The 10,905-nt window shown below is 42.5% G+C and overlaps 2 protein-coding genes across 4 annotated transcripts in view; both read left to right on the plus strand.

Annotated features, from left to right (window-relative positions):
- LOC148659709 (ovochymase-like) overlaps window positions 1-7,866 on the plus strand; it is a 77,212-nt gene extending 69,346 nt beyond the window's left edge. Inside the window, exons 31-34 of the mRNA XM_088637405.1 lie at window positions 4,592-4,760; window positions 5,858-6,114; window positions 6,497-6,594; window positions 6,764-7,866. Coding sequence (XP_088493531.1) covers window positions 4,592-4,760; window positions 5,858-6,114; window positions 6,497-6,594; window positions 6,764-7,075 — 836 coding nt within the window. The 3' untranslated portion in view covers window positions 7,076-7,866. The remainder of the gene's footprint in view (window positions 1-4,591; window positions 4,761-5,857; window positions 6,115-6,496; window positions 6,595-6,763) is intronic.
- Window positions 1-10,905, plus strand: part of LOC148659711 (ovochymase-like) — a 78,192-nt gene that overhangs the window by 26,403 nt on the left and 40,884 nt on the right. The gene's annotated exons all lie outside the window — the stretch shown is intronic.

Here is a 10,905-nt window from a genome sequence, read left to right on the forward strand (position 1 = left end):
CAAGCCGGAGAAAGACAACAAGAGAGCATAAAGTTAGACAACATCGAGACTAGTGAACCCCCTATGACTAAGCGAGTAAGACTGTCATCACAGGTCTTAAATATCCGCAGTGATCAAGGTAGGTAATGCTTAATTGTGCATAAGTGAAGTGCAATGTTTTTCTTTTTTTTTGTAATCGAATAATGTAAAATGTTTTTCTTTTCTTCTTTTTTGGTTTGCATTCTATTTAAATATACAGGAGTGCTGGGTGTCCATAAAAACTTTCCCTCAGGGGACAATAAAATCTTATCTTATCAGTGGAACTCACCTCTGTCCCAATCACATTGTTACGGCAACCGATGAGTTAAGAGGCAGTGCAGGCTTGTTTGGTGACAGAGGCTCTTCGGGCGTACAAACTGGAATTTCAGTGATAGATGGGCTCAATCACCTCCTCTAATCTTTCACTTCTATGTTCTTACTGGGCAACATGACAAGTTCAACCAGACAGAATGTCAGTCACTCATGCAATAGATACCTGGCTATTGTAGAGCTCAAGTCCGATAGAGGAACCTTAGGTTGATGTACTTGTAAGTTGGCCAAGAGCAATTGGTTTTGTAATTTCTTTATGTAGGATGTGATGAAATGAGTTCACCCAAGCCTATGAATGACTCTTGTCTTGGGCCTACATTTACCTTCAGTGAACAGAATGAATTGTCTCTACAACCTGTATTAAGGTAACCTACACTAAGAAAAGTACAGAAAAATAAGTAGAAACACTTGCAGTATAAACACCCACTAAATGCTGAGGGTGATATGTAAAAATCACACAGAATCACACAACCAGGGAGATTGCACAAGCTGGAAACTTGAGCCTGCTCCACCTGTAGTTGACTCTTTTCTCTCAATACATCTTTAAGCTCAAGTTTGCGGGAGACCCAGACTCAACCCACTACTCATTGGGGGTCAGTATGCCCAGGAGGAGTACTGGCCCTGGATGGTCAGACTGCATCAGAACGGGAATTATGTGTGTGGAGGGACCCTCATTGCCAGCGACTGGGTGATGACAGCTGCACAGTGCTTACCCAGGTAGAACCAGATCCTTTTCAAATTACTTGTTACTTGTATTTGCTTTCACATTTTACTATAGTCTATTTTCATTTCATCATTCCACAATCCCACTGCCTATTGTGAACATATGAGTCTCTTATCCTGATTGTGACACAGCTGTGTCTAAAATGTGATCTTCACATTGCTGGATAGCTTATTCCAATCTCTCAAAACCTTTTCGGTAAAGAAGTGTCTCCTGTTCTCAGTGCGTTTTCCCCAGTAGTTTTATACTTGTGTCCTCTGGTTAAAGTGTCACTGCTGAATAGCATATTGCCTTAAAAATTATGTTAGACTAATGATTGGTCATGATTTTATACACTCTCCCTGCGGTATTTGAATTTATGTCAATCATGTGTATATAACCTGTCTCTCTTATTCTCCATCGGTCTCCTGTCTCTCCAGCCCAGTCAATGTCAGTGAATGGAGTGTGGGTCTGGGATTGACGATCCGCAACATCTCTTATGCCTTCAAAAGATCGGTGGGGGTTCTGGATGTTACCACCAGCAGCCTCAGTGGCTCCAACATCGCCCTCCTGAGATTGGACACGAATGTCTCCTACACTGGCTTCATCCTGCCCATTTGCTTGGCAGGGGAAAGTGTCTCCTTCCCCACTGGCACCGAATGCTGGGTTACCAGCTGGGACAAAGTGTGGGGTACGTAAATGAATTAAATTTAACCTTGAGGGTTAAGAAGAAGGTTGCAAGTTGCCCAGTGCTGACTGTTGTATCCCAGACATAGGTGTCTCACATTGACTGATCACGGCCAGTGGTGCAACCAGTAGGAATGGTCATGGGGGGAACTAGCAATATTTTACGCTACAAAGGATCAGTGTCCCATTTTGAGATAAGAAAAGTCCCAGTAGCCACTAAAATCCTATCTCCATATTGTTTTTTTCCAGAAAATCTGGTTCTGAAAGAAGTGAAAATGAAAATCACCCCTTGTGAGAATGTGTCCTCCGCTGACAGCATCTGCACAGAGCCACTGAACCTGGAGCAGGTAAGAAATCAATGAATCATAATCTATCCATATGCTCAACCTGTATCTGTCTCTTTCTCACATTCTGTTTTGCTCTTCCTGCAGAGAGACTCAGGCAGTCCTTTGGTCTGTAAGCAGGGTTCTGTCTGGATTCAGGCCAGTGTCATTGATGTTAACCAGACAGCCATCACTGGCAACCGCAGTAGCACCGCTGTACGTGCCCTCAGCCCAGGGGTGTTCACCAGGGTATCTCGGTATGAAAGCTTCCTGAGGAGCATTGTGGGCTCCAGCCTGCCACTCGTAGACAACACCACTGTAACTCCAACCACAACAGCACCGGTATCCACTGCTCCCTCTACTGCTACAGCACCAGTGTCCACTGCCTCCTCTACTACTACAGCACCAGAGACCACTGCTACCTCTACTACTACAGCACCAGTGTCCACTGCCTCCTCTACTACTACAGCACCAGTGTCCACTGCCTCCTCTACTACTACAGCACCAGTGTCCACTGCTACCTCTACTACTACAGCACCAGTGTCCACTGCTCCCTCTACTACAACAACATCAATGACTACAACAACTACTGCAGCCCCCCGTGAGTACAATACCAGACATTTCTGACAAGAATGTAATAAGACCCAAATTAGCCCTTTGGCTCACCTGGGCTTCTTTCATTTCTCCCATTTTTCCTTTCTGTCAGCGCTATAGATCGAACATCAAATTCCAAAAGTTTGAGGAGCCAAATCTATAGCTAAGGCAGATCTCAAGTCCCCGTGGTTTTCTAGCCATGGGTCTCACAGGGGTCACTGACAGGGTTGAACTGAAACGCTAATGGCAGCACCTAATCTCTTGCCAATTTTGCTTCAAAGATTGAAAAGATGCCAAAGGGTCATCACTCGCAGAACGTTCAGTCCCCCTTCCTCAGTCCGATCTTCTTCTTCTTCTTTTTCACAGCCTTAGTCCCAGACTGTCCTGGGGTCAGCTGCTTTGGTTGCTCTTCTCCACTTGTCTCTGTCGAGCACATCTTCCTCACTCACTTCATATACCTCCATATCTTTTCTTACACAATCTATCCATCTCTTTCTAGGCCTGCCTCTTCCTCTGTTACCTTCCACCTCAAATTCCATTACCCTCTTTGTTACTTCCTCAACGTCCCTCCTCATGATATGTCCATACCACCGTAACCTCGCCTCTCGCATCTTCTCAACCACATCCACCACCCTACATCGGATTTCTTCATTTCTGATCTTAGCCTTCATTGAAATCTGCAGAATCCATCTCAACATCCTCATTTCAGTTCTTCTCATCAAGTTCTCTTCCCTCTTTCCAACTGCCAAGCATTCAGCTCCATATAGTAGTACAGGTCTCATCACAGTCTTGTACATTTTGCACTTTAACTTTCTGGGAATTTTCCTGTCACAGATTATTCCAGTTATTTCTCTCCACTTGTTCCATCCAGCTTTCACTCTTTGTTTTACTGCCTCCAGTGTTTCTCCTCCCTTTACCAGTTTTGATCCAAGGTATTTAAAGTCATCAACTTGTTTCAGTTTTCCTCCATTTGTCTTCTCAACATTGGTCATAGTATCTCCTCTTCTCTCCATTACCATTATTTCAGATTGTTCTGCATTCATTTTCAGTCCACCCTTTTCCAGACTCCTCTGCCATTTGAACACTTTCTCCTGTAGTTCTACTTCTGAATCTGCCATCAGTGCCACATCATCAGCAAAGATGAGTTCCCAAGGAACTTCTGTTCTTACCTCCTCTGTCAGTGTGTCAATAATGTTTATGAAAAGGAAAGGACTTAGTGCTGATGACTTTCTAAAATCAGTGAAAGTTAATGATTAAAGAACTCATTATTTTCTATTTTTGATAGTGAAGGACAAGTAGAAATTGAAAACTGCATCGAATGAAATCCTACTTTCAACCAACCACCAACCTCTCACATAACTCCAATCCCCAGTTGTTCTGGCTTGCCAAATGCTTCTTTATACCACTATGTGATGATCAGGAAATTGATTTGCAAATATTCGATTTGCAGATTTTATCCAGGCCCAGGCACCACAAGATGTGCGGTCTCAAAAGATACCATCCACTACCATCACTACTGATGTAGTTGTAGTGCTACAGAGGATATCCTGCATATTCGGTTGTAAAGAGGCCTGTGCAATTAAACTCAATGAAATGGCTGACACGTCACAGAATAAACAAAAGATAACAGAGGAAATGTGCTGAAACAACTGTAAATTTGGTTCAACATGCTATGCAAGAGACAAGATGTCAGAAATATGTGCCTAGTCTAGAGGAACCCAAATCCAGTCCTCAAGAAAAGCTGTTCAGCAGGTTTTATAGTTTTCTTTTAATTTCCATCTTATACAGAACATGAAAAGACTTCAGCACGTCAAACTAAGAAAATAATTTCAATTCAGTTCAATTAGGTAATTAGAGGTGGAAGGAAAACCAGAGACTGGAGTTTTGCCCTCTGGTCTGGTCTCTCTAGAGTTGACTGCTGTGTCTTTGTGTCTTGCAGTAAATATCTGTGGGAGACCCAAAATAAACACGCCTCTCCTTGGGGGTCAGCCAGCTTTAGAGGGGTCCTGGCCCTGGATGGTCAGCGTGCACCAGAATGGCAGACATGCGTGTGGAGGAACCATCATCGCCAGCAACTGGGTATTGACAGCTGCACAGTGCTTACCCAGGTAAAGACAACAAGAATCTAACCAGCCCCTGGTGTTGAAACAGTGCTTCTTCACAGACTGCTGATGAAACCACAGTATGAATTAGTCATTAGTCACAATAACATGGATGTCCTTCCCCAACCAAAACCTGGTGCTGATCTAGAAGTGACCACAGATATTAGCACTCGAGTCAATGCAGGAATGGCACTGGGAAAAGGTGACACAGAGCCAGATGTACAATGCAGAAGTCCGTATCCGATGGAGGGCTCTCTTTAACAAAAGCCTTTCTGACTGAGGTCAGCTCATCTGGTTGTACAAGTCTCCAGACAGTATGGCGGCATCTTAGCCAAATGGGGATCACCGCTTTGTCTTTTCTCAATGTAAAAACAATGGTGCTCTGAAATGAACCCTTTTTTTAAAAAAAGTATGCATCATTTCAAGCAGGAGAACTTATTGCAGGAATATCTGCAAAGGGCTGGAAGAGCTTCTTAGTTACAGTGATTTGTGGCTGGGCGGTGGGCATTAATGTAACTACACAGAGAGAAATGGAACAAACTCAGCACTGTATCTAAGACAGAGGCGTGTTACAAAGGAATAGGAAGTCTGACATGAAACAACAAGATGTTAGTTGATTTGTTGAAAATATTACTATTTGGTAGCCTTCACGAACAAATCAACCAGAATAGCTGGCTCTTAGAAACATCATTCAGATTATTTTTCACTGGGAGAGAAGCGAAATGATAATTTTGTCTTAGAATTCTTGGACAGCATATTTACAACAAAATCAGATATTTCAACTATGAATTAACATCTCCTCAGTATACAATACACATAATCTTTTATTGTCTAGGTAAACTTGATTCTACACAGAGTAACACTGATTTCAAGTACAGAAAATACAGAAAGGAAGTAATATTTTAGCTTCTTTAGCTTACTACTTAAGACAATCTGTCTATGAAAGAGACATTTTTTACTTTGAACTGAGTAAACAAGAAGGTTGCGTGTTAAGTGCAGCTGATTCACTTTACTGATGGCCATGATAGTGGAAGTCTAGCATTAAACTCTACATACAAAGACATGTAAATATAGCTTGTACAACTTTCTCTCTACCATTCCAGCTCTGTAAATCTCAGCGAATGGAGGGTCTATGTAGGAAGACTGAAGCAAAATGGTTCGAACCCCTTTGAGAGATCCCTGAGGGTCCTGGATGTTAAATCCAGCCAGCAAGGTGGCACCAACATTGCCCTCCTGAAACTGGATGCCAATATCTCCTTCACTGACTACACCCTACCAGCCTGTCTGGCAGGGGAGGGAATCTCATTTGCTCCTGGCACTAAGTGTTGGGTCACCGGCTGGGGCAATGCACCTGGGACAGGTGAGTCTGGGATATAAGGTCAAAGTTCAGGGTTAGAAATTGGGATAGAACTTTCACAGCGTGGGGAGTGCTGTTTTATCATTGATCAAGGTACTTCTTTTAAACTGGTCCATCCTGCACAGCTGTGTACAGGCGTACCAGAATTCCTTGCGGTGGGGCTCCCCAGTTCCCCACTGTGGGCAGTGCTGTTGTGTCCATGATTAAGGTGGATCACACAGACTGCTCCATCCTGCACAGCTGTATGCAGGGGTATCAGTATTCTTTAGAACAGGTTTGGTAGCAAAAGACCAGTGTCCTGTTTATCTGAAAGAAATCGTGAAGGGTGAAATGTCCTCTTGTTGTTGTAATAAATTAAATTCTACATGTGTCTCTGTGACCGTAGGAGAACAAGCCCTACAGCAATTAAACACAACGATTGTTCCGTGTGCGACTGCGTCCTCAGACAGTAGCATCTGTATTGATGCCTTGTTCCTCGAGCAGGTAACCCTACCTATATTCCTTCTTCTATTGCTCTTCTGACTATTTTTTGGAGTACTGCTGGCACAATGCTTGATTGGGGATGTTTTATACTGTAATAATAATAATAGAGGTGGTCAGTTGTTCTGTCTGTCTCTGTGCTGACCCCCACCATTTTTCTCTCTCTGTGTAGGGAGACTCTGGGGGTCCCTTGGTCTGTAAGCAGGATGCCTGGGTTCAGGCCAGTGTCATTGCCGTTAACGAAACAGCTTCCTCTGTCAAGCTCAGCGGTGCTCAGGTCCGCGCAGTAAAAGTCGGATCTTTCATCAAGGTGTCACAGTTTGTGACCTTCCTACGGGCAAATGTACCCAACCTGCCTGTGGTAACTCCCAAGACAGACACCACTGCCAAGCCCAGCTCATATGCTGCTCCCCAAAAGTCCCATTCTGCTTTCTTCCTGGTATCCCTGCCCTTACTGCTGGTCACCTGGATGTCCACACAGTGACCACGCCCTCTTTCACTGATACCCTCGGCCAAACACAGCAGCTGCATCTGGTTGAATTCTATAGATCTGAAAGAGCAGAGGATCCTGTTGTACCCCTAAGTACTTCAGCCTAACTGCAGAATTGAATTCTGGAATTTCTTATCTACTGTACGTCTGGGATGAAGGAGTGTTTGTTGCACTAAGAAAGAGATTTTGCTGACAAAGCACTTGACAAAGATTATTTATGTACTTAATAAACTGGTGAATAACCCAGTGTAAAATACTGCCAATACTGATATCAACAGAGTTCTACACATGAACATACAATTAAGCACTTTTTAATTCCATAAAGCATATTTAACCAAAACAATATATGTGAATATTCTGAAGATTTAACAAAACGAAAGTCAGCACTTACCTATGACTGCACACACTGTTTGACAGACCACATTATGAACACAACTGCACAATTTCAGTTGCAACATTGCAACCAGTAGCTTTCTCAACCACTACCTGAATCAGTATCTGAGCCATGAAGAGGGCTTGTACTGTTGTCTTTCCTGGCTGTCTTTTAATACACTAGTGTTTTAATTATCACTTCATGCTGGGAGCTTATGATATTTGATGATACATGATAGCTAAATAAGATTTTTGTTTCTGATTTTGCCTGCTTTGAAATATACAAAAAGAAACAGTATGCTAATTTCCATATATGTATCCAAAACGTTTTACAATCCAAATATCTTCTGTATTGTGTAAATCTATGTTCTTATAATGTATGCTGCAATTAAAAAAAAATGAAAAAAAGAAAAGATGAAGGAGTATCTGTTTATCACCAAAGGAATTCTGCACAGGTATTTGCCATACATCAACCCCCACTGGGCCCAAATATATGAATAGGTTCTGTCCTGCAGAGGATCCAGTTAGGAGACAAATGAAGGGAGATAATAAGGGAGAGTAATGATAGAAGTCCAATAGGTAGGTATACAGTATACATCAATGAATGAATCAATCAGTATTTCATCTGCTTCAGCCGCCTTCAAAACAGACTGCTACAGAACACTTCACAGTCTTGTATTGCAGTGAACCATAAAGTTACATTTCACCATGTGGACACAGAGGAGAGGAAACTAAAAACACTCCAGGGGGAGAAAAGAAACCTGTGGGTCCCAAACCTGATGGTTGATTTCCTTCCAGGCAATGGGTTTGTGGTGCTTTAATTATAATAAACCATGGACACACCCAGCCAGATCCATGACTTTCCAGCTCTCCTGGGTGTTTCTCCACCCCTTACAGTGATATGTGGACATTCACTCTAGTTCAGGAGCAATTGCTCTCAAACTTGTAAACAAGCCTCCAAGAACAGCAGACACCTGTCACCAGTGGTGTGTCAGAGTAATGTGAAAGGAGGAGTCTCTGCAGAAGATGGCCACTAGGGGGCATTCGCCTCTGAAATTACTCTGACACAGATTCAGAAATCATGAGAGGATGCTGGCTTTGTTTCAGCATTTGTGCAAAATAACAAAGAAATGCATTTAAATTATGTCTGCAGCAAGACTACAGCCTTGTGCACAATCACTTAATTACATCAGTTTGCAGTACTGGCCCTGGAGGAATACCACTGGGTTTTGTTTCACACGAGCTCTCAGTGATTTTAATGATTTTAAGAGTGTGACTGTTTTTAGCTTTTAAACAGACAGGAAAATGCCATTTTAACTGTTGTTATTTCAATTAAGACTTTTATGGAGTAATTAAGCTGGGCTGTAACAAAAATCAGCGTGTATGTAGGTCTTCTTTAATGGCCATGGCTTGAAATTCATTTTTGAGAATGAGGGGGAATTCCGTCTTTAAATAAAACTCATGGGGTGGGGTGAGGGTACTATCATTGTAAATGCAGTCCTACCCTGTTGCCGATCTGTCTTTCATTGTCAACCTCCTCTCCATTAAAGGAACAAGAAACTGTTGTCTTCTCAGTATTTCCTCTTCCTCCTTCTTGCTCTCTCCTCTCCATATGGCTCAGGTGTTCTCTCTCTAAACTATATACATTGTTCTTCTCCTCAGTCTCTGTGCTGTCTCCCTCAGTTTAGCCCTATTCTCTCTCTAGTCCTCTTCATTTATTTCCACTTCATACATGTAACTGCCCTGTTGAAATTAAATTGTCCTCAAGGAGGCCCAAGCTATGAAATAAGCAACAAATTGTGATGTCTGTATTATTCAGTGGACTTCTGAATTTTGCCACTGAAAATACATTATTTGATTCAATACTGATCTGTCACTGCATTTAGCGCCTGTTAGTGTTAGAACCGTTGGACAGCGAGCCCACTGTGAGCCGGTTCTGGTTAGGAATTCATGTGAGCAAAAGGAAAACATTTTGTTAATTTATAAAGACATACTGAAGGCTCCGCCTCTCTGCAAAACATCGTGATGAGATCACTATCAATGTCAAATTAAAAGTGGCAAGTCAATGAATTAAGCACACTTAAGAAGTCATTTTTGGTCATTTTGGCAAGAGGGTGGAAAGGGGTCCCCTATTTCTAACAGGAGGGGATCCTGTTAGAAATAGGGGACCCCTTTCCACCCTCTTGCCATTCTTGCGCCAAACCCTTGACAGAGCAGTCAGCTCCATGCCCTTTCCTGCCTTTCTGCCCCGAGAGACTAGCCTGCCCCTGTATACCTAAGGGCAATAAACTAGTAAGCCGCAGTTCCAGTCTCCTGCCTCTCTCTTTGCACCGCCGTCCACTGAACAGAGAAATTTAGGGAGGACCACTACAATATGAACGACACCCTGCGACAACAGTAACAGTACTTGCAATAGTGAACCAAACAAAACCAAACTAAAACATGTTTTACAGGTGTGAACATTTAAAGCTCACAGTTTTTTTTATTAGTTTAATGTGTTAGATCATAAATACAGTAATTGTGTATTATTCCCCCACTGTCAGTCAAAGCTGTTCAAAACCTGAGAGGCGATTGTAATCAGCAAGGAATCACAGGGGAATTTTACAAACCTGGTCCCAGATTAGGATTAACCTGGAGCGATAAGGCCACACAAAACAGCTCTGCTTACAGGAGCAGGTACAGTAGGTGTACCTAGCCACTGACAAAGACAGCACAGTGGTGAAATGCAAACCTTAATTAAAGCATTGAGAGGAAATATTTTTTAAAACTGGTCAGGTCGTATACAGTAAGTGCCTGAGTGAAACAAATCCAAACCAAATTTCTAAAGTGTGCTTACAGTACATGCTTGAAATACACCAGTGGGCACGTGATACATTTAAATAAACTCCAGAATACCACTAAATATTTACACTTCACAGCGTCATATAAGCACTAGGAATGTTGAGAAACAGGTTTGTCATTGGTAGGGGCATATAGTGACCTTGAGGTTAGGGAGTGAATGAAGGGACATTTATAAGTCTTTAATCTTTCAGTGGGGATAACAATTTGTGAAAAAGTAGTGTGTCAGCAACCAAAGGCAGTAACAATAATAGAAATGCACCAGACATGTTTAATTAACGTGTATATACTGTATACTCAATACTTTGATCTTATTACTGAAGGATTTACTGTGATCTCCTTTCTCTCACTGTGCCTCCTGTCCTGTTGTGTGTGTTTATTAGTGATGGGTTCTCTGTGATCTCCTCTCTCTCACTGTGTCTCCTGTCCTGTTGTGTGTTTGTTACTGAGGGATTCTCTGTGATCTCCTCTCTCTCACTGTGTCTCCTATCCTGTTGTGTGCAGTACAGAGGGATTCTCCATTATCTCCTTTCTCTCACTGTGTTTCCTGTCCTGTTGTGTGTGTTTATTACTGAGGGATTCTCTGTGATCTCCTTTCTCTCACTGTGTCTCCT

The sequence above is a fragment of the Lepisosteus platostomus genome, chromosome 6 (genome assembly GCF_059453375.1).
Source record: "Lepisosteus platostomus isolate fLepPlt1 chromosome 6, fLepPlt1.hap1, whole genome shotgun sequence".
Taxonomy (NCBI): domain Eukaryota; kingdom Metazoa; phylum Chordata; class Actinopteri; order Semionotiformes; family Lepisosteidae; genus Lepisosteus; species Lepisosteus platostomus.